Source organism: Paroedura picta, chromosome 7 (assembly GCF_049243985.1).
Source record: "Paroedura picta isolate Pp20150507F chromosome 7, Ppicta_v3.0, whole genome shotgun sequence".
In the NCBI taxonomy this organism is placed as follows: domain Eukaryota; kingdom Metazoa; phylum Chordata; class Lepidosauria; order Squamata; family Gekkonidae; genus Paroedura; species Paroedura picta.
In genome coordinates, this window is record NC_135375.1 from 5,460,935 (window position 1) to 5,485,417 (window position 24,483).

The window sequence follows — 24,483 nt, forward strand, 5'->3', positions numbered from 1 at the left end:
CTGCTCAGATTCCTCTTGGGAGGTTTCTGAAGGAACAACATAATTGGGCAGGGGGGTGCTCAGGTTGCTGTCAGGTGCCAAAGGTACCTGGTTTCTAAGGTGACAGGGATGCTGACCAAGAGAGATAAATGGTGGGATAGCTACTTCATCCCCCCCCCCCCCGATTACGGTTTGCTTTCCTCCCTGAGACTTGGGCGGATTACCTCGTGTAAGTCCTGATGCGATCAATACGAGCCCTCTAATAACCAATGCAGTGTAATAGGATTAGGATTCCAGATATACGAGACCACGCATGAAGCATTAGGCATGGCAGGCTAAGCACTGCAGGACACGGCAGTGTGCGGGCGGAAAACAATGCAGGAAAAGCACAAGAACAGGGGCAGCAAACAGACAAAGCCCCTCGTGGGCAGTGCTGCAGCTCACAGTCCTGCAGGGTCCCTTTTTTGAAAAGCGACTTCCCGTATCATTCTGTCATACACCCACTGCTGACTGATTTATTTACAAAATTCATAACCCTCTAACCTTACAAGGCCCCACTAGGGAGCTAATAATTCCCAGATGCCCACTTGGCTGTCACCGATAAAATCCTCATGACCTCTGCCTCTCGGGGGGGGGGGGGGGAGTGGGGCACCTCTTCCCCTTCAGGCTTGCCCTTGACAGCTGTAGGTGCCCGCATGGAAGTGGGGGGCAGAGTCCTTGGTGGCCTTCTCTGCATGCATGCTTCCACCATTGTGGCTTCTGCCTTGTAAACTGGCGGGGGGGGGGGGGGAGCAGGGAAGAATGGATTAGTCCTGGGCTAAATGGTCCTCCAACAGGTCCTGCCATACCAACCTGTTTCCTTCCTCTTGCAGTCAAATTGCTGACCCTTAGCAGTCGTCCCTCGAGCCCACACTGCAGAATGCTGGCTCCACTCAAGAGCAATTGGCACCATACTGGGAAGGCGGCATGGAAATTTAATAAATTTGTATTTATTGTTTCCATTTCTAGGCCACTGCTCCCAGGCCTGCCAGCTAGCAGCAGCTTACAACAAACAACAATAAAACAGTAAAACAAAAAAAAGCCCTAACCCCCCCCCCCCATGCCAGTCCTAGTCAAAAGAACAGCCATAATCATCAGTCTTGAATGCTAGATCCATGTGGGGTCACCTGGATATGCCTCCCCCGGCCGCAGCTTTGAGCCTACAAAGCCGTTCTCCAAGTCCCATTTTTTAATTCCCCCTCACTTAACCATGAACTTCTTGCTTGCCCAGGTGTGAAAATGGGAAACTTTGGCTTGTGGGATTTCTGAAGCACCCTCCTCTGTGAAAACAGCATCCGATGGCCATTGCTAAAAATGCCAGCGGGGGGGGGGGGGGGGCTGGCCTTGAATGGGAACGAGGCAGGCATGTGTGTGCCCATGTGCGTGTGGGAGATTTGCAGAATGGACAGCACTGCGTTTGGAGGGTCCAGGGGGGGGGGGTGCAGGCTCCCTCTCTCTGTCTCTCCGCTTGTGCCTGGGCAAAATCTGCAGGCAGCTGGGTGCAGAGGTGGAATCCTGCAGTGATTTTGCGGATTGCTTCGGAAGAAATCTGAGCTGCTGTCTGGAGTTGGGCAGTTTTCTTGCTGGTTTTCCTGGAGGAGCAGCTACACCGAAAATTGAGCAGCCCCCTGTGACGGACAGCTCCACATTGATGAGGCCAGAAGATGGCCACATTTCCCCGGCCAGGATGGCCCTTCCTGCAAAGTGCTGGAGCTCTCTGGAGTACAGCAGCCTCCTTGAGATCCCCCCCTCCCATCTGGCATGTGCCTCCTCTCACCATTTGTATCCCTGTGCCTTTCCTCCCCCCCCCCCCGCCTTGTCTCCCATGAAGTCCTCGTGTGAACTCAACTGGGGGAGCCGATCCACCCTGACACTGGGTGCTCTGAAAATGTTTGCAGGTTGGCTTCAATGCAGCACAGAGAATGAAACGCAAACAATGATTCTCGTGGAGGGAAGGGGCAAGAAGGAGGCCTGGGGGGGGGGGGAGAGGCAGCTGCCCATGAGAGCGGGAGGCTCTTTCTGTGGTCTACCTGGGATCTGCTCTGGCCGTCCCCCATCCCCACCCTAAGCCTGGGACCAAGAGCATCTTTATCTGGGGGGGGGGAGAAAAAGAAGGGAAGAGCTCTGTTTTACTACCCCACTTTTCAGTACTCAAAGGGGCTTAAAAACTCCTTTCTCTTCCTCTCTCCACAGCAGACACCCTGTGAGGGAAGTGGGGCTGAGAGAGCTCTGAGAGAACTGTGACCAGCCCAAGGTCACCCAGTTGGCTGACTGTGGAGGAGTGGGGAATTGAACTCAGTTCTCCAGACTAGAGGCTGTTGCTTTTAACCACTGCACTGTGTTGGAGCTTCTGCTGCCTGTGTTGGTCAAAGAACCCTTGGAATGCCAAGGGCTCGGACCCTGGCCGTCGCAGCCTCTGGCTAGCCTGACCTGGGGGAGGTGGCCGGCACACCTTCTCAGTGTCCTGCACAATGGGTTGGGACTTGTGGCCTGGTAAAGGGGACATCTCATGTTAAGGGACCATAATTTATATTTCTTGTGGCTGTTTTATCCCACTGGTTTCATTCGAGGATTTTAAAATAAGCACCACCTGGCCTCCCTCCATCAGTCAGAGTTGCTCACACGGGGGTGGCAAATAGCTGAAGACCTGGGAAGCAGAGAGGCCTCCGTGGGGGGCAGCAGCACGGCACCCCTCTCCAAAGCCCCTTTCCCTCTGGCTGGGAAACTGCTGTTTGTTATGGGACTGCCTGCCATGGGAAGGGGGTGGGGCGGAGAGAACTGTCCAGATGGAAAACCCAGAAGTGACATCACACCTCTTTAGAGATCTCCTGGAACTCTATGGTTTCTGGTGACTCCTGGAAGGGACTCTTCTCCTTTCCCCACCCCCAAGAGCCAGGGAGGGTGTCCCACCACAGGGGCCGCTCCCTCAGGGGCAGGTATTGGGTCAGGCCTGCAGATGGTGCTCATGGACATATGAGCCATGGGTCTGTTATGGGGCATCTCCCCGCCCAAGCTGTCCCGTGACTGGTTGGGGGTGGGGTCAGGAGGCTCTGTGTGGCCCCAGGTTGAAGAGGCTGGTCCCCAGGAAGGCGTTGGTGCTCCACAGCCAGTGGAGGCGAGGCGGCCCATTCGCTTGCTGGGTTTTCTGTGGGCCAAGGTGCCTCGGTCTGAGGCTTTCCTTCTGGGTGGTCTTCAGTGGAGCCCTGTTTTTCTTGACAGTGTGCATCACTCAAGGGGTTGCTGAGACCAAGCCCAGGTCCAGCTCGGCCACGTCCCCCTCATGCTCTTGCCTGGGGGAAGAGCGCAGCACTGCCCAAGGCCCCCTGGGGGGACAGAAGGTCCTGGGGAGCGAGCAGTCCCTGGGATGGCCTGGAGCCACCTCCCTCCTGGAGCTGAGATGAAACCTAAGGTAGCCCCCCTCCCCCCCACCACCCCACTCAGCAGTCTCCTCCTTTCCCTCCAATCCAGGATGGGACATGCGTCCAGCTTCCCCTGGGCTCCAGAGGCTGGACTTTGGGGACAATTGGGGGTTACCCCTGGGACCTGTGGTGGATGCAGGGCTCAGCACACAGAATCCCTGGCTGTCTTTTGTGTTGGAGGATGCGGGTTGGAGGATGCAGGAGGATGCAGGAGGATGCGGGTCCCCCGTGGAGGTGACGTCCTGCTGCTTCCCTCACCTTGGGACAGTCCCCAGCAGTGGGTCCTTGCTCCCTGGCCTCCTCCAAGTTGCCTTGGATCCTTGCCACCCCTCCCTCTGTCGCGGCTTGTAACTCCCGTGGAGGAGCTGACGGGGCACTTTGGCCCCCCTGCCCACCTCTTGGAAGAAGCTGAATCCGTCTTCCTTGCAGCCCCTGCCTCTGAGCCTGCCTCCCCCCCCCCAGAGCTCTGGGCTGTTCCGCTGCTCTTGCACCCACCCCCCGCTGCGCCTGCCTGACGGTCCAGAGCCTCTGCCTGGTCTCCCACCGCTCTGCTGGCTCTGCAGCCTCCACGGGGGGGGGGGGGGGCGGAGGGGGGATACCTGATGGATGCTTTGGCTGGTTTGGGGTGGGGCTGCCTGGCAGGGGGCCACTGGTCCTATGGCTACGGCTCTTGGGCCTGAGGGCTTTGTGAAGCCTCAGGGACCCTCCCAAGGGAAGCAGGAGTGGCTTAGGGGTGCAGAAGGGCCCAGGAGGGATCCCCAGCAGCATCTATAGCAGATGCAGGGAACTCACTGGCCGGTGCTTGGGAGGGCTCCTGGCCCTGCTGATGGACCTCCTGAGGTCACCAGGATGGCCTGGATGGCTCACTGGCCTGATCCCACTTGGGTTCTCTTCGAGGGATCAGGTAGCAGTGGATATACACCCCTTTTCCACCAGAGGCCCTGGAGAGCTGCTGATGGTCAGAGGAGACAAGACTGACCGGGTTCGAGGCCTTCAGGGTGTCATGAACCCCTAGTTCCTGACGCGAGTCTTTCGTCGTCTTTAAGGTTGCTTTGTTCCTTTATGCTCCTGGACCTCCAGCTGAGTTGTGGCACCTCCCTGGGTCCTCTCAGCAGTGCCCCTCCCGTCCCTTCCTTGCATTTCAAAGGCTCATCCCGCGTTTACTTTCTCATCATTTTGCCCTAAGGCTGGCCTCATTGGCAGGGCCAAACACCAGATGGCTGCCTGAGCTGCTTCTGCACCTTTGAGATCAGAGAACAGTATTGTTGTTTTCCCGTGTGAATCCAGGTTCCCACCAAAAGCCAGTTCCTTGCTCCCGTCCCCAGGCCCAGGTATCTATTCTATGCAATCCCCCGTCCCGGTGTCTCTGTCAAGATTCCTGCCTAAGAGCTCATGAGATGTGCTGATCCCTCTCCAAATAAAGACGTTGGCTTAAAGCTTCAAGCCGAAGCCCAAGAGTGAGGTCTGCTGTGTGAACCTGCTGGGTCTCAGCCACTTGGTTCCTGACACAGGGAGCCTGTTTGCAGTCCCCCCTCTTCCCCTGGAAGCAGGTCCAGCCTGAGCTACTGCCCCAAACGGGCCATTGTGACCATCTGCTCCATTGGCACGGGTGGTGACATCACCCTTCCTGCCTTCGAGGGAAGATGCCTGCATGGAGGCTCAGGAAGCCCACGGGCTCGTGGGCCGGCCAGGGAGCTTCCGGGAGCCACTGGGCTCTTCCCCCTCCTCCTCCCCCTCCTCCCTTCCTGGCTCCCTTGGGCTTCTGTTCCTCACCTCCCTCCTCAGGCTAAGCCAGTTGAAGTGGGAGAAAGGCAGGCAGGCAGGCCAGCCGGCCCAAGGAGCCAAATGGTTCGGCATGTGCATGGAATCTCGTGCCGCAGGTGGTGGCTCTCTGGCAGCCAGGGGGGAGGCACTCCCAGTCGTCCAAGGCTGGGGGCTGGCCGGATCCTGCAGAGCAGCCGGCAGAGCAGATGAGGCTTCAGGAGAAGGCCCGTGACTGTGCTGCAATCAGGACCAGAGGAGCAGACTCCACCCCCCATGGCTGTGTGCTGCCAAGCCCAGAACCCAATCCCACCCTCCCTTTCCAAGAGAGGCAGGACACACAGAGGGCGGGCTTTTCTGGCCTTGGTTATTTGGCAAAGGGGAGAAATGGCCCACACATCCTGAGCTGGTGGAGAGGTCCCAACTGAGGAGGAAGGCAGGCCAGCCGACCAATCCAGCGAGTGTCCTACGGTGCAGGGCCCCGAATCACAGCTGGAGTGCCACTGCTGGCCCTTCTGCATGCCCTCACAGAGCCCATGGTCTAGCCCCAGCCCACCAGCCAGCAGGGGGCCTCTGTGTCCAAGCCTCCTGCTCAGCCAGCAGGATCCAAATTCCTCGTGGGGCTGCTTGTGCTTCGGAGGGAGGGGCAAGCAACGGAGCAGAGCCTCAGGAGGGTGTGCGTTCCAGGCCTGAGCCACAGGCCAGCACCCAATGGCATGCGGGGCTCCCTCTCCACACTGCGAGAGCACCCGTGGGCAGGCCAGGGCTCCTGGGCCGGGGGGCAGTGGGGGGCAGCGTCCTAGCAGTGGTCTGTCTCTGGCCACGGGGCTCGATGCTGCCGAGTCTGTCCAAGCCGCGATCAGCTGGTGCAGACGCTGGTGACGGAGGTGCCAGCCACGGGGTCCACGAGGCCCAGCTCCTCCTGCTCGTTGATGCAGAGCCGGTAGCCGCAGCCCTTCCGGCGGGGCAGGGGGCTAGCAAAGGCGGCCTCCTCGGTGCCGGCCTTGGCCTGGGGGGGCAGGAGGAAGCCCACGCTGCCAGCAATGAGCATGTGCCAGATGCTGTGCATGTAGAAGTAGTTCTCCTCCGTCTCCACAAAGGCATAGAGGAGCACCGCTGAGGCAGCAATCAGCGCTCCGGGGAGCAAGTGGAAGGCCCAGCGCTGCCAGGAGGGAGGGTAGCAGTGTCTCCGGCGGATGCTCCGGGCAGTCTGCAGGCAGAAGGAGAGCCTGTCAGGAGAGGCCCGGCTTGGGCTCAGACCCCATAAGCTGGCCTGGCACTTTCCCACCAGGGCCACGTTGGCCGCCCTTGGGGTGTATGTGTGTGTGTGTGTGGGGGGGGGGCAGCGGGGGCACCTAGTGCTCAACCACTGGGCCGGGGCTCATCCTACCTTTCCCCCTAGCTGGAGGTGGCCAGGGCTCAGGCCCCTCCCACAAGCCACTCACTGGCCAGAGGAACCTTCGAAGGAAAGCTCTCCTAGTCTTCAGTGGGCCAGCTGGACCTGAGATTCCCCCCATGGCCCACAAGGGGGCCCTGACCCCCAAAGGCCCATCAGGATGGAGCGACCTCGGCATCACGGCTCAGGTGAGCAAGCCACACCGCAACAGATTTATTTGGAGGAAGGAACAGGGGCTCCAGAACACCCTTTGGGCTGCGTGAAGTGCTGGGCAAACACTGCCTGCCCACCGGCTGGGTCAGAGGGAGGTGGGGCAGGGGGGCGAGGGAACTCTGTGTACTGGTGTGCAGGTGAGCTCAGGGCTATGCCTGCCGGGGGGTGGTGGGCCTGGGCTTCTGTGTTGCCTCTGCATTGCCCCAGACCCTCCCCCTCGTCCTTACCCACGCAATGGCCATGATCCCCAAGGCAAAGAGGCTGGGTCCCAGCAGATTCCAGAGGCCGTGTCGATCCAGCTGCAAAGCCATGGAGAGCAGCATGGCACCCAACAGGTACAGCACCTGCCCAGAGGGGGGAGGGACAGGTGAGCCCACTGCATTGGGGGGGGGAGGTCAAGAGGCCAGCCCACATACTTCCCCCACCTACTGCTGTGGCTCCCTGCACGGATGCCCCCTCCATGCTCCCAGCCGCCACTCAGCCTGGTTGTGCCCCCGCTCTTCTAAGGGTCCCACGTGGTCCACCAGAGAGTCCCTTCCCGTGGCAGGAGTCGTCTAGGGGGGCTCCCAGCCCCCTACGTGGTTGTGGCCATTCTCCCATGAAGCCGTCACCTCCCAGAGGCCACCTGCGGGGGAGTCCTCCTTTACCTGCTTGACCACCGGCTGGAGCCGGGCCATGGCGATCACCGTGACCCACACAGACATGAGGGATCCCAGGAAGTCACAGAACTGCAGCACGTCGTAGTCCATGATGCAGAAGACCACGATGCCCGGCTGGTCACAGGCGTGGTAGAACTGGTGGGAGTTCGGGTGTGGGGGAGGGTGGGGGGTTAGTTATTGCAGAGGTCCCCTCGTGCTCCCCACCCCCTGCGGACCTCCATGGGGGCAGCAAGGAGCAGTCACTCTGGGCACATTTGTCCAGGGCGCCTCTCCTGGGCCCAGGGCCTTCCCGGGCAACCCCCCAGTCCTGGGCTGGAACCTGCCCCCCCCCCAAGTTTGTGGCCGGCCTAATGGTGCACCTGGCCTGAGAAAGAAGCTGAATGGACCCCATTCCCATTCCCACCTCCGTCGTTTTTAGTGCCCAGGTGTGGCAGTGGTGCTCCCGAAGGACAGAGCAGGTGGGCAGCCTGCCTTAGGGGAATCTAGGACTGTGGTCCAGAGGCCGTTTTCACAGGCCGACTAATGCTACCGGCCTCTGAGCAAAGATGAAGGAGCTGGAACCCCCTTGGCGGACAGGGAAGCCGTGGGGGAGGTATTGCCCAGTGACCACGGTGGAAAGAAGGAACACTGGGGGCCCAAAGGAGTCTGACTCGGTCCTTGGGATGGGGACTGCCGGTGATTAAGCAGGAAAGAGACCATCACGCGGTCGTGAAGATGGGGCTAACTCCATGCTGGGATCAACAGCCGGCTCCCTCCCGCTCTGGACACGCCCTCTCCCCGCAGGGCCCCAGGAGGACCCGGGCTGTGCAGTGCTGATGCTCTCAGCAAGGGAAGCCCCCAGCTCAGCTCAGCACAGCCCATTGTCTGCTGCCAGCTTCTTCCAGGCGAGGGTGAGCAGGGAGCCTTTCTCGTGGACATTGCTGCTGTGGCCCAGCTCCCTCCTGTGCCCGTTTGCATCCCTTGGTGGTTCTAGAGCTGCCTGAGGAAGTGGGGTTTGTCTCCCCCCCCCACACACACACACCCGTCAGATGGTGGGTTGAGTTCAAAAAAACCTCTACACACGGCCTGTGATCAAAGGCAAATTTGTCGGGGGAAAAATAGTGTGATAGAATTGGAAGGGCCCTCCAGGGTCCTCTAGTCCAACCCCCTGCACAATGCGGGAACTCACAGCTACCCGCCCACTCACAGTGATCCCCCCACCACCAAAAATCTCCATAATCCGGCCTGGCCTGGAGGGAATTCGCCTACTATCCCACAGATGGCTGAGGAGGGAGCCTCACTCAAGCATCTCTGTGCAGGACAGAGCAGAGAGCCCTTCCTCACAGGGAATCTGAGCCCCCCCCCCCCCCCGAGCACAGCAGGCACAAGGCCCAGGGAGTGTCTGGGATGGGCTTCGATATGCTCAGGGAGGAGAGGCCTTGGGAGAGCTGGGCCCTGGGACAGCCAAAGGAAACAGCTCCGGATCTTTGCCCCCGGAGACGAACCGTGGGATTAGACTCCTCAGTGCTATAGCCAGCTGGTCATTCTGGCCCAGACCCCCCTGGCATAAAGGTTTCCAGAGCCAGGGGCTGCCTGCCTGCCTGCCTGCCTCCAGCCCCCCCCCCCCCCCTGCCCCCACAGGCACTCACAGTGGAGAAGAACATGGTGAAGATGTAGACCGCTGCCTCCGGGAGGTAGTGGCTCCGCACAGCAATGGCCACCGGCGGGAGAAACATGAGGTTGCTCAGGCACAGGAGCAGTGTGGAGAGCAGCTGGAACCCGTAGGAGAAGGCTTCCGCATTGTCTGTGCAGCCCCACCCATTCCAGCCTGTGGGGAGCCAGAGGCACGGGGTCAAGGCTGGGGGCCAGGCGGATCCACTCCCAATGGGGCGTTACACAAAGCTCCTCCCCCCCCTCCATGGCTGCAGCCGGCCCAAGGAAAAAGCGGACTTCCCGGAGTGTCTGTCCAGGTGGAGCCAGGGTGCCCCGGGAAGACCATGGTGTGACTGGCACAAGAAGGCCAGGGCACCTCCTGGTCCGTGGTCCTGAGGCTGAAGGCTAGCCCTGCCTGTCTCTGCTTGGAGCTGCCTGTTGCCCTGCGCTGGACGAGGGGCCCCTGGCCATCAGCAGGGAGGGTGGTGGTCTGGCCATGGGGTGTTCTGGCCATTTGGATGGAAACTCCAGCGGGGGGGGGGGGCAGGAGGTTCCATCCCTCCCCTCCCAGGAACTGTGTTGGGCCGACCCCTGCGTGCCAGCCCCCCCTCCGCATGGGGACCAGGTCGAGGGCCCAGGGCAGTGAAAAAGGCACAAGCTCCTCCTCCTGGTAAGCCACGGTCCTGATCCAGATTGGGCCCCAGATTGGGCCCCAGACCAGAGCCACAGGCCCCACGGGCCGCCCAGGCCTCCCATCCTGTTTCCATGGGTGACTCAGCCCTGAAGGTGGGCAGAGGGACCCCAACCAGGCTGCTGGGAGCAGACTGCCGGGCCCCATGGCTCGGCCCCCCCCCCCCCGGCTCACCCGCTTTGCACTCGCAGGCTGCATACAGGTAGTTGTTTGTGCGCAGCAGCTTGCACTGGCCATAGGGGCCGCAGTCGTCGATGCAGGGGGAGAGGTAAGTCCGCAGGTACACCTCAGCAGTCACGTTCCCACAGGGCTCCAGCCTGGGGAGGGGGGAGGGGGGAGTGAGCCAGGGTGCCTTGGGGACCTGCCCCCTGCGCCTTGTGTGGGGCCTCCGTGTGCTCACCACCTGGGAGGAGGCTCAGGAGGGAGGGCAGGGTGGCAGACAGCCGAGGCCTCTGCCCCGGCTGAATAATCATGAGCAGGACCCCGCAAGGACCCCTGCTGCCTCGCAGCCCTCCCCACGCCCCCCACCCCCAGAACAGCTACTCTCTTGCAGCTTTGGGGCTGACAAGTCTATGCCAGTAGACCCCTTCTGTGGGGCAGGCCCTCCCTGCCTTTCCGGGGCTGCCTTACCCGCGGTCAGAGGGGCAGAGTGAGCGCAGACTCAGGTACCAGCTCCCTGTCTGGGGGTAGGGGATCCGCAAGCGGGTGAGGGGGGCCGTGGCGTTGAGGGACAGAAGGAAGCCGGCCAGCAGCTCTGCCAAGGAAACACAGCAGGGGCTCAGAGGCCTGGGCACAGCTGCCCCCTCCCGCACCAACTGCCCCCCCCGTCATGCAGGACCACCAGCCACACTTATAGGGTGAGGCCACGAGGGGGGGGGCTCCACCACCTGCAGTGGCCTGGCAGGGGTGAGAGGATGTGTCTGCCCTCCCCCCCCCCCCCATACCAGTTTCGCAGCTGACAGAGGAATTCTCTTCCAGAGCCAACGGGACCTCGTGGTTCAAGCAAGCAAAGACGGTCGCATTCTCCCCTCGCAGAGAGGACTGAGGAACAGAAGCTCCATTAGGGAGGGACCCCTCAGGAGCAATCACACCCCTGCCCCCACCCCCCACCCCATTTTCTGGACCCTTTCCAGCCAGCCTCGGCCTGGGGGCTTTCCCTCCCACAGCTCCTCTCCTAGAGGAGCCCCTTCCGTCGCCTCCCTCCTGTGGAGCCCCCCTGGCCGCGCCCCCCTCCCCGGTCCCCCCACCTGCGGACGCACCACGTTGAGTCGGAGCTCCAGGTTGAGGGCGCTGCCGCTATCCAGCACAGGTAGGAGTGTGATGGCAAAGGTGGCCGGCCGGTCAGGGGGCACCGAGACGTTGGGTCCAAAGAAGATGTAGAAGTGGACAGAGAAGGTGTCCAGCTCATTGCGGAGGGTGGGCCGGATGGGCCAGCAGTGCTCGCCAGCTGAGGAAGGGGCGGTGGGGGCAGTGGAGCTGTTGAGAGGGGAGGGGGGCAGGCTGTCTGCCACGGCCACCCCCCCTGGGGAGCCAAAGGAACGCGGCATGTTCAGGTTGGAGCCGGGCAGCCGGAAAAGGGCTCGGGTGAGGCCTGTCCGGGAGCAGTCTGCAGGCAGAGGGAGGAGGTCAGAGGCATGGGCAGAGAGCCCCCTACCCAGCCATCCCCACCTGCCTCTCAGATGAGACCCCTCCTCCTCCAGCTGCTGGTTTTGCTGCTGTTTGTTTCCTAAATGGTTCTGGATTGTGCCAAATTTGGGCCAACAGAATCTTCCATAAGCCAGGCTCCTGGCCTTGGGCCCCTTGGCCTGCCTCTCCTCCCCAGCACTCTCTCCTCCTAGAACCACAGAATCATGGAAGGAACCTCCAGGGTCATCCAGTCTCACCCCCTGCCGAATGCAGGAAACTCCTCCTTCTCTTTGCACACAGGAGCTCCAGCCCCTGCTTGTGGAGGCTTCTGCCCCTCCCCGGCTGCCCCACTCACCTTTCAGCTGCACGACCAGCTGGAACCTGAAGCTGCTTTCCAGCCCCAGCTCCTTCTCCACCAGCACGTAGTACCAGGTCTGCCAGAAGGGGAGATCCAAGACCAGGCGGCAGGGGGACTGGGCCCGGCAGCCCACCGCAGTGGAGTTGTGCAGAGGGGGGGCCTTGCCACGGGCCTTCAGCCACAGCGGGCATCCCTCCAGGCTCTGGTTGTCCCCACGGCAGCTCCCCAGCTGCACCAGCACGCGAGAGGTATAGCTGGGGACGAAGACCCTGGCGGGAGAGCAGAAGGCCTCATGGCAGCCAGCCCCTCTTGCCTTGCATGCCCCCCGACCCTGGAGCGGAGGCTGCAGACCACCCCCATCCACAGGCCAGCACGGCTGGGCCTCACGCCCGGGCTGCCGGCAGTTCTCCTGTCCTCCTGCAACAGGCCTGCACAAGCAGGACAGAATCGAAAGGCTTTCTGCTGCAGTGGGGCTTCATGGGCCAAAGAAAAGCCACGGCAGAGCCCAGGGAGGGAGGGAGAGAGAACGAAAGGAAGGAAGGAAGGAAGGGAGGGAGGGAGGGAGGGAGGGAGGGAGGGAGGAAGGAAGGAAGGAAGGAAGGAAGGAAGGAAGGAAGGAAGGAAGGAAGGAAGGAAGGAAGGAAGGAAGGAAGGAAGAGATTCTGCGCTGTAGCAGTCCATACTCTGTGCCAAGAAAACCTGAGGCGTGAAGGACGGCTGTGCAGGAGTCTGGCCTCCCTCAGAAAACCTTTCCCCCCCCCCCCCATGCCATCTTCCTCCTGCGTTGAGAAGGGCTGTGTCTCTCTCCCACCCCATCCCCCAAGAAAGCCGTGCCTGTGCCTCTGGCCCTTACTTGTAGAGCAGGGACCGGTTGTGGGCGGAGAGGGTGTGGTCAGCCGTGCACCCGGGGCTCAGCACCCCAATGCCCACCAGGCGCTGGACAATCAGCTGTGGCTGGAAGAGGTACTGGCAGTCCTCCGCAAGGCCCTGCAAAGGGGGCACAGTCAGAAGGCTCCCTGCGGGCAAGAGGCCCAGCCCCACAGGCCCCCTGAAGAAAGAGCAGGGCTTTCTCCCTTTCCCCCTCTCCCCGTGGAGGCAGCACCCTCCCCGCAGCTTGCCTGCCCAGGGAGTGCCTCCCACTTCCTTCCCTTAGGCCTGGAGACACCTGGCTCTTCTGCACGCTCAATGCCCCCTCCTCCCTCCTCCCTCCCCCCCCCTTTGGCCTCATTTCCTTTCCCCTTGAGACCCCAGGCAGGAGGAGAGGCTTCCACTGGTTTAAGGGGGCTGGTCTCAGAACTGGGGGGGGGGGGCACATAGCATGGGATTTCTACTGGGTGGCTGGGTGGGTATGAGGCCAGGATTTCTTGGCCTCATAAGGGCTTTGACTGCTCCCCTCACAGCCCCCCACTCTGCCTCTCTGCCTGTCAGCAGCTCCCCCCCCCCTCCCAAGAAGCTCCGGTCTTTCCCATATATCTTTCCCTTTGACCAGGAATACAAAGTCTGATCCTGAAAGAGCCAAGCCTGCAAGGAGAAATGAGCCAATTTGGGGGTATGCCATCCAGGACCCCACGGGCTCCCCTCCCCCACTGCTTCTGCCCCCCCCCCCGGAAGGAACTGGCCTCATCCTCTACTCCCTCCTCAGGGTCTGTCCACGCTGCTTTTGCCAGCAGAGAGGGAGTTCCTGGCCCCCACGGTCTCACCTTGACAGATATCCTGCCCTGTTCTCTGGGCAGGTGGGCAGCCAGGAACCAGTCCCCGGGGAGGGGGCTGGTGATGTTGAAGACCCCGGTCGTTCTGTTGGGCAGAGTCCAGGTGAGCGTGAGGGCGAAGGAGCCCGGCACAGCTGTGTCCCTGGGGAAGTGGGTGTGCAGGGGGTTGATAACGGGAGGGGCCCCTGAGCGGAAATACCTGCCAAGGAAAGAAAGGGGGGTGAACCCAAGAGCACCTGTGTGCAGAAGGGACAACAGCATCCATTCCCCTGAGCTGACCCAAGAGAGGGACCTGGAAAGTGCCCTCTTCAGACATGAACCCCCACACACTCCCAGCCTTTTTGACCCCAAATACGCTGGCCTTCAGGATGGCCCCTGCTCAGCCCCTTCTCTATGGGGGTTCAGGCCAGGGCAATGGGGGTCTCATTGAGGGCCTCACTTCCTGCCACTGCCCGCTGCTCTCTCAGGCATGGGACTGGCCTGAGACATATGGTGGGTTGCCTGCCTGGCATCTCTGATGGCTGGCGCTGGCTTCTACAACACTCACTCTCTGGGCAAAAACGGGGCAGGAATGCTCCAAACTGCAGAGGGAAAGGGGGACCCCAGGCCTACTGTGGGCTTGGCCAGATGCGGGTTTGGGTCCTTCCACGCATTTCCTCTTGTGGGGGGAGAGGAGACAGATGGAGCAGGGAGGGCAGCACTCAGCACCTGGATGACATCACATCCTCCACATTCCACAATATCTTCCTGCTTGCTGTGTGCAATTCTCCTGCTTAGAGAATGACAGTTTGCAACTGATATCGATGTGCAGTTCTCTCTCTCTCTGTCTCTCTCTGTCTCTCTCTGTCTCTCTGTCTCTCTTTCTCCAAGGAACCAATGAAGGACTAAGGGGGGGGTCTACCCAAGATGTACATAGTGCAGCAAACATTCTGGTCAACAGAATGTTTGCTACCCCTCCCAGTTTAGTATCATCTGCAAAAGCCCCCTCTCTATTCCTTCATCCAAATCATCTTTAACCGCTCCTGTGAAGCAGATTAAATAAAGCACTAAGGCCTCCTGGGGAGGAGTTAGGGCGGGCCCTGTCTGGGATAATAACTTGGAAGGGCGAATCAGGAGCCGCTTCGCCTCTCCGAGTGCCACTCGGCTGCCAGGGGACTCCCCGCTCAGACAAAGAAGACCTCTGAGCTGGTGAGTCCTCCCGGCGACCTCTCCTCCCCGTTGCTTCAGTGGCTCCATCCAGCCACCTCATTCTCTGTCGTCCCCTTCTTCTTTTGCCCTCAATCACTCCCAGCATTAGGCTCTTCTGCAGGGAGTCCTTCCTTCTCATGAGGTGGCCAAAGTATTTGAGTTTCATCTTCAGGATCTGGCCTTCTAAAGAGCAATCAGGGCTGATCTCCTCTAGGACTGACCGGTTTGTTCGCCTTGCAGTCCAAGGGACTCGCAAGAGTCTTCTCCAGCACCAGAGTTCAAAAGCCTCAATTCTTTGACGCTCGGCCTTCCTTATGGTCCAACTTTCACAGCCATACATTGCAACTGGGAACACCATAGCCTTGACTAGAGGCCCTTTCATCGGCAGGGTGATGTCTCTGCTTTTTAGGATGCTGTCTAGATTTGCCATAGCTTTCCTCCCCAGGAGAAAGATACTAACTTTCTCAAAAAAAGAGATAAGGTTAGTCTGATAAGACTTGTTCTTGAGAAAGCAATGCTGACTCTTAGTAATTACAGCCATCTGCTCTAGCTGCTAATAGACTGACACAGTGATCCAAGAGGGGGGAGGCCCAGATCTGCACAATGACGTAGATGTGGGGTAGACCCAAGGAACAGCAGAGCACCTCTGCTCAACCCTTGCCCTTAAAACTCTTGCAAGGTTTCCATCAATGGTGTTCCCATGCAACGGAAACTAAGAAAGAAAAGGGAAATGTTCAGGAAATAGAGGGAAGGACAGAGCTCTAAAGAAGAGTACCTACAGGTTACTAGGCACTGTAGATCAATCATCAGAAAGGCCAAAGCTGAGAGTGAGGTAAGATTGGCCAGGGAAGCCCACTGTAACAAGAAAAGATTTTTCAGTTATATGAGGAGCAAACATAAAGTAAAGGAGGCAATAGGCCCACTGTTGGGTGCAGATGGACAAACTCTAAAGGAGTTAGAGAAAGCAGAGAAAGCAGAAAGTCTCAGCGCCTATTTTACATCTGCTTTTTCCCACAGGTCAAAGGGTTTAGGCACATCTAGAGATGGCAGTAGCCAAGAGATAGTCTCTGGGTTGACATATAGAGAGGCATTTATCTGCACTGGATGAGTTCAAATCCCCTGGGCCAGATGAAATGTACCCGAGAGTGCTCAAAGAACTTTCCAGAGAACTTGCACAACCCTTGTCCATCATCTTCGGGACCTCTTTAAGGACTGGAGATGTCCCGGAGGACTGGAAGAGAGCAAACGTTATTCCGATCTTCAAAAAAGGGAGGAAGGATGACCCGGTAAACTACAGACGAGTGAGTCTGACCTCTGTTGTGGGGAAGATAATGGAGCAGATAATAAAGGGAGCGATCTGCAAACATCTGGAGGACAATTTGGTGATCCAAGGAAGTCAGCATGGATTTGTCTCCAACAGGTCCTGTCAGACCAACCTGGTTTCCTTTTTTGACCAAATAACAGGTTTGCTGGATCGGGGAAATTCGGTTGATGTCGTTTACTTAGATTTTAGTAAGGCTTTTGATAAGGTTCCCCATGATGTTCTGATGGATAAATTGAAGGACTGCAATCTGGATTTTCAGATAGTCAGGTGGATAGGGAATTGGTTAGAGAATTGCACTCAAAGAGTTGTTGTCAATGGTGTTTCATCAGACTGGAGGGAGGTGAGTAGCACACAGTCCTTCCCTCAGAGCCTGGCCTCTTGGAAGCTTCGACTCTGAAAGTCGTGTTGGCCCCTTTTGTGCTCCTGGACTTGGAGCTGGATTTGGGGTTCCAAGCCCTGAAGCCCAGCCTCGCTGACCGACACCCCCCTGCCGCTGCCCCCCCCCCGCTCACTCACACAGTGATGCTTCGGTCCGGGCACTGGTCCCCAAAGGTGCCACCCTGCTCTTTGAAGGTGATGAGATTCCAGACGGCCACAGCCGTGTCCTCAGGGATGCGGAAGTGGAAGAGTTCGATGCTGGTGAAGGAGCGGAAGGCATTAAGCTTGCGGGGCGTCCGGGTGAAATAGTTGGTGACAAAGAGCCCATCTGAAAGGAAAGCGGGGGGGGGGGTTGATGGGGGAGTCAGGGTTGCAGGAAGGAGGGTGAGCTTCAGGAGGCCTCCCTCCTGGCCCCACCCCCCAGAGAGAGGTCTCCACAGAAGCACTGGGCCTTTTGCTGCGCCATAATTGCCCTGCTCTCCCTAGGGCCCAGATGGCACCCACCGCAAGAGAAGGGGCTGCATTGCTGGCCACCACCCCACACCTGCCTGCCTTCCATCCTGGTCTGAACACCTTCCCCGTTTACTGCCTGGCTCACCTGGTGATACCTCAGCCACCCTCCCCACCACTGCCCCTCTTTCCCATTCACCTTTACCACCACAGGAGCCCCTCCTGCTTTTTCACCTGGCAACAGCTGCCCTCAACTGGCTTTGCCTATTTATGGAGTTACTAAGCAACTGTCAAAATACCAGCTGAGATCTCTCAATGCATCTTTACAAGATCTGTTCTTCTCTCTGATGCCCCTATAAAATCATAGAATCATGATTCCCCTCACAGGAGAAGACTGAGGAGAAGTAGGAATTGAGCATGTTCAGCCCTCTGTCTAAAAAGCTTTAAATATTCCTTTCAAGTCCTTTAACATTTTTTTTTATTTTTTGTGCAAATCTGGATGTTGCCCCAGGTTTGTACAAGCATCCCCTAGTCTGCACCTGGCCCGAGCATATGGCTGTTTTGATCCACCCTTAGTGGGCCTTGTTCAGAATTAGATGCAGGAATACATAACTTTGTGGGAGTAATATTTGTTTCATTCTCACTACAGGATAACACTGAATTATCTTTTTATTGAAGAAGAAGAGTAGGTTCTTATATGCTGTTTTTCTCTACCCAAAGGAGACTCAAAGCGGCTTACAGTTGCCTTCCCTTTCCTCTCCCCACAACAGACACCCTGTGAGGGGGGGAGGCTGAGAGAGTCCTGAGAGAACTGCTCGGTCAGAACAGTTCTATTAGCACCGTGGCGAGCCCAAGGTCACCCAGCTGGCTGCATGTGGGGGAGTGCAGAATCGAACCTGGTATGCCAGAGTAGAAGTCTGAACTCCTAACCATTACACCAAACATTTATTAGCTGCCTTTCTCCCTAAATTGGGTGGGGTAGCAAATACCCCAGAGGAAAGGATGACTCTCCAAGGAGATCTGGAGAGATTAGAAAGGTGGGACATTGCCAAGAAAATGAATTTTTAATAGGGTATTTGGGTTATACAAAGATGATGCTAAATATTTTAAAAATTATTTTTCTATTTGTATGCCACCCTTTCCCGTGGGGCTCAGGGCAGCTCACAACCATGATAAATGACACACACAATTATATGAAATCAATAAAACCATATGAATCATCAGATTACTGGCATTAAAATCAAGTCTTGCAATTTCAGACACACAGATGCTTTCTCTTTAGAAAGAAAGAAAGAAAGAAAGAAAGAAAGAAAGAAAGAAAGAAAGAAAGAAAGAAAGAAAGAAAGAAAGAAAGAAAGAAAGAAAGAGGCCCATTAAAGTGCATCCTTTCATCTTTGGTGGTATTATTTGGGTGCTTTAAGTAGGCCGGTGAGACTTTTGATGTTCTGTCCAGGCCTCAGCCATAGACCTGGCGGAACAACTCTGTCTTGCAGGGTCTGTGGAGCTGTTTTAGATCACACTGGGCCCTGATCTTCTCTGGCCCTGGCTGAGGCCAGCTTCACCTCTTTGAGGCCAGGGAACTTGAGGCCAGTTTTGATCACTGGAGCTTGAATGTCTTGGGGGAATGTAATGGGGGAGGGAGACTCGCAGATACGAGGGCCTCAGACTGTTTAGGTTTTAAAGCTGAGAACCAACCCCTCGAACCTGATTCAGTTCTCAATCTGGAACCAGTGCAACTGGGAGAGCACAGCTCCAAGCGTGCTCTCCACTGGGTCCCTGCAAGGACTCCTGCAGCTACACTCGGCACCCGTCAAAGTGTCCAGATCAGGCTCAAAGCAAGCCCTGTGCAGCGAGACTCTAGGCTAGGGGTGACCATTGCATAGATCCCAGTGGCCAGGTCAGACACCTGGGCAGTCGGGCACCCTGCATTCACATCTCTTTGGGCACGGTGATATCTTGGCAAGAATGTGAGATCCTGGTAAGGGGATTGGAGTTAGTGGGGCAGGTGGGAGAAGATTTTTTTTGCTGTTTTATATATGATGGTTATCTGCTATTTTGTATTTTATTGTTTATCTTGTTGTGAGCTGCTGCGGGCCAGCAGTGCTGGGAGTGGCAGCATACAAATCTAACAGATAAATTAATTAATTAAAAATCAATGTTGACAGGTACGGTGCCAGATGCTGCACCCCAGAGAGGTAGTAAAAGGCCTGGGGGGGGGGCAACATTTGTGACCTTTTTCACAATTAAAATTCATTTTAGTCCAATTTTTCAGCTTGTCAACACCATCCTGTATCCTGATTCTTTCTTCTGGTGTGTTTGCTACCCCTCACAGTTTAGTGTCATCTGCAGATTTAATAAGCACCCTCTCTATTCCTTCATCCAAACATTTATAAATAAGTAGAACAACACAGGGCCCAGGAGAGATCCCTGGGGCACTCCACTTGTCACTCCTCTCCAAGATGACCAGCCATGTACAGGCACCCTTTGGGTGTGATCTGTCAATCTGTTCTTGATCCACCTAACAGTAATAGGATCCATACCACATTTTACCAACTTGTCAATAAGAATTTCCTGTGGAACCTTATCAAAAGCCTTACTGAAATCAAGGTAAACTATGAAATCAAAGTAAACTAATTTCATGATCCACAGTTCAAATTATGACGGCAGGTGGGGAGGTGGGGAGGAGAGCAGGCGGGGAGACTCCAGTGTTACAGGACTGTGTTGGCCTCTGCCTGGTGGGAGAGGACCATTTCACAGGCCCTTCAGAACTCTGGTAGCTCTGGTGGGGCCTGGATTGCCGCTGGCAGCTGATTCCAGGTGGAACCTTTTTAGCCCTGGCTCCAGTTGTACGTCTTTGGAACACAAGCATGATGGAATTTGCAGCATATAGTGCGAAGAAGAAGAAGAAGAAGAAGAAGAAGAAGAAGAAGAAGAAGAAGAAGAAGAAGAAGAAGAAGAAGAAGAAGAAGAAGAAGAAGAAGAAGAAGAAGAAGAAGAAGACAAGGACGACGACGTGGAGGACGAGGACCTGGTTCTTATATGCCGCTTTTCTCTCCCCAAAGGAGTCTCAAAGCGCCTTATAGTCACCTTCTCTTTCCTCTCCCCGCAACAGATGCAATGTGAGGAAGGTGAGGCTGAGAGAGCCCTGATATTACTGAAGAAGAGGAAGAAGAAGAGTTAGTTTTCAGATGCAGATTTTCTCTTCCTGAAGGAGTCTCAAGATGGCTTCCAATCACCTTCCCTTTCCTTTCCCCACAACAGACACCCTGTGAGGGAGGAGAGGATGAGAGAGCCCTAAGATTACTGAAGAAGAGTTGGTTCTTATATGCTGCTTTTCTCTCCCTAAAGGAGTCTCAAAGCAGATTATATTTGCCTTCCCTTTCCTCTCCCCACAACAGACACCCTGTGAGGGAGGGGAGGCTGAGAGAGCCCTGAGATTACAGAAGAAGAAGAAGAGTTGGTTCTTATATGCTGCTTTTCTCTCCCTAAAGGATTCTCAAAGTGGCTTACGTTCACCTTCCCTTTCCTCACCCTACAATAGATGCTCTGCAAGGCGGGTGAGGCTGAGAGAGCCCTGAGATTCCTGCTTGGTCAAAACAGCTCTAGCAGGGCTGGAACAAATCCAAGGTCATCCATTTGGCTTCATGTGGAGGAGCAGGGAATCAAACCCAGCTCACCAGGTTGGAAGTTGGCACTTCTAACCACTAGCCACTAGTTCTCAGGGGACATGCTGGGAGAAGTGGTCCTTCAGATCCCCAGGGCCTGGACCATGTAAGCCCTTGAACAGACAAAGCGTGGCCAGGAATCACGGCATGGCTAGGCTTGGGAAGGGATTCTTGCAAGGATGCTCCAGACCTCCCCCTTTAACTGGCAGGACTGGCCTCCCACTTCTATCCCTGCATGAGGCAAAATCCTCCTAACTCTTGCTATTGGTCTCCAGGGAAGAAGAGTCAGCTTTCTCTGCCCTAGGGAGCCTCGAAGCAGTTTCCCTCCTTCTCCGCAGCACAGGAGAGGAGCGGGACTGGCCCAGGGTCGCCCAGCGGACTTCGGGTGGGGGGGGAGAAAGAGTGGGGCAGCAGGCTTGGGGCCCCAGACCAGATTCTGGGGTCTTTAGCCAAGGCTAGGCTTGTCTCCTGTGACTGGCAGGTGTGCAGATTGCCCCTGGGACATTCTGCATGCCACACCGGGGCTCTACCCCTGAGCCATGGCCCCTCTACCTCCTGCAAGGGACCTGCACTCATCCTGCTCGCCACTCAGTCAGCAGTGAGAAGGGGGGGGCTGCTTACCGGTGTCTGTCCCTCCCAGAGCTACAGAGGGGACACAGAGGAGGAATCTTTTACCACAGTGTCTTGGTGTGTAACATCCCCCCCCCAAGCCTGACAGTTCCAGCAGGAGCCCTGGCCAGTCCCCCACACAAACACACACACTGGAGGGATCGATGCAGGCTGAAGGGGGGGCGGGGTGTGGGGGGATATGTCCTGGGGCAGGAAACTTCCCTGAGTCCCCAGGGTGTGTGGGGGGGGGGAGGTGGGGAAGGCCCTGCAGGCAACAGAAGCTACGGTGAGACAGGCCGGGCAGGAGCGAGAGGTCTGGGGGAGGGGGGCTTCCCAAAGGCTGCAGCAGAACTGCTGGCCTGTAAATCCAGGGAAGAGCTGTCATTTGGCCATGAAAGACATTCCTGTGAGTTCAAGGGAGCACAGCCATTTCCCTCCTCAAGAACAGGAGCTCATTATCCTCACTGAAAGCCATCAATTAGGAAGTGATTACATGACCAGGATGCGGGTGGCAGGGCTGCTCAGTCTAGTCCCACTGTGACAGTGACGCAGGTGGCAGGCACCCCCACCCCGCTGCCAGAGAAGCCCTGGCGAGAATCTGGGTGAGGGGGGGGATGTGGAGAGGTTGCCCCCCATGGGGCTGGTGGGAGAGCCTCAAAAGCCAACGGAAGAGAGATGGGATGAGGGTGCCCAGGGGAATCCCCAGAGGGGAATTTAATGGCCCCTGATGATTCCCTGGTGCGAGAAGGGGCAGGGTGACAGCCAAGCGGGCTCCTGGGGGCCCTGGAGGAGGAAGGCCTTTGCCATAACCCGCCCCCTCCATGTGCCGTTTGGCCTGGCCTCTCCTTGCACAGCAGGTCCCTTGAGGCAGCAGCCTGGGAGCCCCTTCCCATGTGCATGGGCAGAGCAGGGGATCACCGAGGGAAGGGGTGGGGGCGAGGGGGGGCTTCGAGCCTCCTCCCCCCCCCCCCGAAAGCAGGCTGGCCGTCCAGGGTGGGGGGCTCTGGGACTCCTGCTCCCTGGCTGGGGAAGGGCCCAGGAGGCTACGCTCCCCCCCCCAGCCTTCCCCCCCTCCCCGGGGGCCAGGCAGCCCTTTAGCACCGCCAGTCAGGACAGCTCCGGCGCGCCCCGAAGCGGCCCGCCGCCCCCCGCCCGGCCAGGAGGGCCCTTCAGCACCCGGCTCGGCGGACAGCTCCCCAGCGCCAGCCTCGCCTCGCGGGGCCGGGGGCTGCAGACCGCTTGGCGGGAGGGGCAGCCCCCCTCCCCCTCCCTCCCTCCAGCCCCCCTCCCCACCCGGGCCCCGCCACTCACCGGCCGGGCCTCCCGGTCGGAGCCAGACGAGCAGCTGGAGCAGCAGCTGGAGACGCCCCACGTCGGCCCGGCCCATGCTGCGCCCAAAGCCGCGCCCGCCCGCCGCTCCCTTGCAGGGCTCCGGCTCGGGCTCGGGCTCCGGCAGCGCCAGCGACAGCAGAGGCGGCTGCCCAGCTGCCATGACGTCAGGGCCGGCTGCCGCCCGGAGCCCCCGCGCCTTCCCCATTGGCCCAGCGCGCCCAGCCGCCTGGGGAAGCCGCGCATCATTGGTCAAGCCGGCTGCCGGTCCCGCGCCGCTCGCCAGCTGCCCCCGCCCCCAGGGAAGACCGGCCGGCCGGACAGCCAGCCAGCCCCGGCAGCCCCGGCAGCCCGAAGGGGCGCACGAGGAGGAGCCCGGCGACCCCCGGAGCCCCCCGGCGCCCCCACCCCCCCCCAGTCCCCCGCGCAACTCCCGGAAGGTCCGGCCAGCTCCGCCAAGCCTCGCGCCCGAGGCCCCCCCTCCCCACTCCGAATTCTGGCCCCATTCAGCCCCGGGGAGGGGGAGGGGGTGCTAGCAGGGCTCGGGGTTGGGGGGCCCGACCGGGTCCCCAGGGACTGTTGGGCGGGAGAGAGGCGAAGGGTGGCGCCTAGGAGGCCTTCCTAAAAGCCCATTACTTTGTCCCGCAGGAGAGAGTCCCCCACCCGGCCGCCTGGTGCTTCCCACGCGTGTCCCTGCCTGAGCTTAGCAACAGCGGCCCACGAGGTAGCCGCGGGGGGGGGGGGTGTGGAGCCGCGACAATGTGCGCCCTCCACGTCTGGAGGGGGGGCAGCGGATGAGAAGGGGTGGGGCCCTTCATCTCCCTTCCCGGCTCCTCTCCCGGGGATAGAATCATAGAATCATAGAGTGGGAAGGGGCCATAGAGGCCATCTAGTCCAACCCCCTGCTCAACGCAGGATCAGCCCAGAGCATCCTAAAGCATCCAAGAAAAGTGTGTATCCAGCCTTTGCTTGAAGACTGCCAGTGAGGGGGAGCTCCCCACCTCCTTAGGCAGCCTATTCCACTGCTGAACTACTCTGACTGTGAAAAAGTCAGCCGCGTCGAGCCCCGCCCTCAGCCTCGAAGGGACCAGCATGAAGTTGGGAGTCCCACCAGGTCCCGGGTGACTGCCTCAGCACGCACGCCCAGGAAAGCTCCTCCTCAGAACGCAACTTGGCCTTGCCAGTCCCACCAGGGTGCCCCTGCGGACTCCAGCCCTGCTCTGCTGCCGGACCCCCTCCCCCCTCTCCTGGCTCTGCCACGAAGGTGACTGTCCCTGGGAAAGGAGCCAGGTGCCACCGGCCCCTTCGGCTGAAGAGGTCTCCCTGGCCCAGCCTGCAGAGCAGCTGCTCTTGTGGAGCCCGCACAGAATGGCATGGAAGCGCAAGTCGGCAGGCCCAAGGCAAGCACAGAGGGGGATGACTCCGCTCTTCTTGTGACCGGGGTGATCCTGCCCAGCTTCCTGGGCTGTCCAGAGCTATGCAGGTCAGGGCCTCCAGCACAGAGAAGGGGCTTGTCCCGGCCTGCCTCTGGGCGGCATCGCTGGGCCTGGCCTGGGCCCCCCACAACTGGCCTTGCTTAGCTTCAAGTGCTGAGAAATCGGGCTTGACTGGCCCACCCCGGCCAGGGCAGCGCTTTGCCACTACCTGCCGTGGACTCCCTCAGCCATCTCCCTTCCGGGTACTTGCCAGGCCAACTCTGCATAGCTTCAGGAAGGAGCACTCCATAAAGCAGGGATGACATTTGTTGGAGCAGCAGCTTCCCTGTGGCTGCAGCCTCTTCAAGGGGGGCAAAGGGATGTCCTTTCATCCGGCCGCTTCAGGACCACCCCGCTCCTGCTTCTCCAGAGACAGAATACAGAACTGACCATCAAATGTGAAATGAGATAAGCGGATGCAATAAGACGTGCAGCTGAAGGGGTGACCATCTGGAAGGGGAGCGAGATGCAAACTGTTGGTGCCTCTCGTGAACAAGAAAGGTGGGATCCCTGTGAAGGCCCAGCTGAGGGAGATGCGTGTTTTGAAGAATGTTAATGAAGAATGGGGGTGTGAACGAGATCT

At 58.6% G+C, this 24,483-nt stretch overlaps 1 protein-coding gene across 2 annotated transcripts; it reads right to left on the reverse strand.

Moving 5' to 3' along the window:
• Positions 1-1,090: 1,090 nt before the first annotated feature.
• TMEM8B (transmembrane protein 8B) lies at positions 1,091-22,776 on the reverse strand. Of its 2 annotated transcripts, none has more exons than XM_077346654.1 (13): positions 22,408-22,776; positions 16,511-16,700; positions 13,474-13,681; positions 12,627-12,760; positions 11,771-12,042; positions 11,049-11,236; positions 10,734-10,830; positions 10,420-10,543; positions 9,964-10,106; positions 9,095-9,273; positions 7,455-7,601; positions 7,035-7,151; positions 1,091-6,408 (listed from the first exon to the last, which is right to left on the reverse strand). In XM_077346654.1, the coding sequence occupies exons 1-13, from the start codon at positions 22,631-22,633 to the stop codon at positions 6,058-6,060; spliced, it is 2,376 nt and encodes a 791-aa protein (XP_077202769.1). In that variant the 5' UTR covers positions 22,634-22,776; the 3' UTR covers positions 1,091-6,057. The 2 variants fall into 2 exon arrangements, with proteins under 2 accessions (XP_077202769.1, XP_077202768.1); XM_077346653.1 differs by having other exon boundaries at positions 11,049-11,395.
• Between the last annotated feature and the right edge of the window lie 1,707 nt (positions 22,777-24,483).

Coding starts and splice junctions, on each gene's coding strand:
- TMEM8B (XM_077346653.1), bottom strand. CDS start 22,633: ATGGGGAAGGCGCGGGGGCTCCGGGCGGCAGCCGGCCCTGACGTCATG. Junction 12,761..13,473: donor AGGGCAGGATATCTGTCAAG/GTGAGACCGTGG, acceptor CCCCCTTTGCAG/GGCCTTGCGGAGGACTGCCA. Junction 7,602..9,094: donor TCACCATGTTCTTCTCCACT/GTGAGTGCCTGT, acceptor AACTCCCACCAG/TTCTACCACGCCTGTGACCA.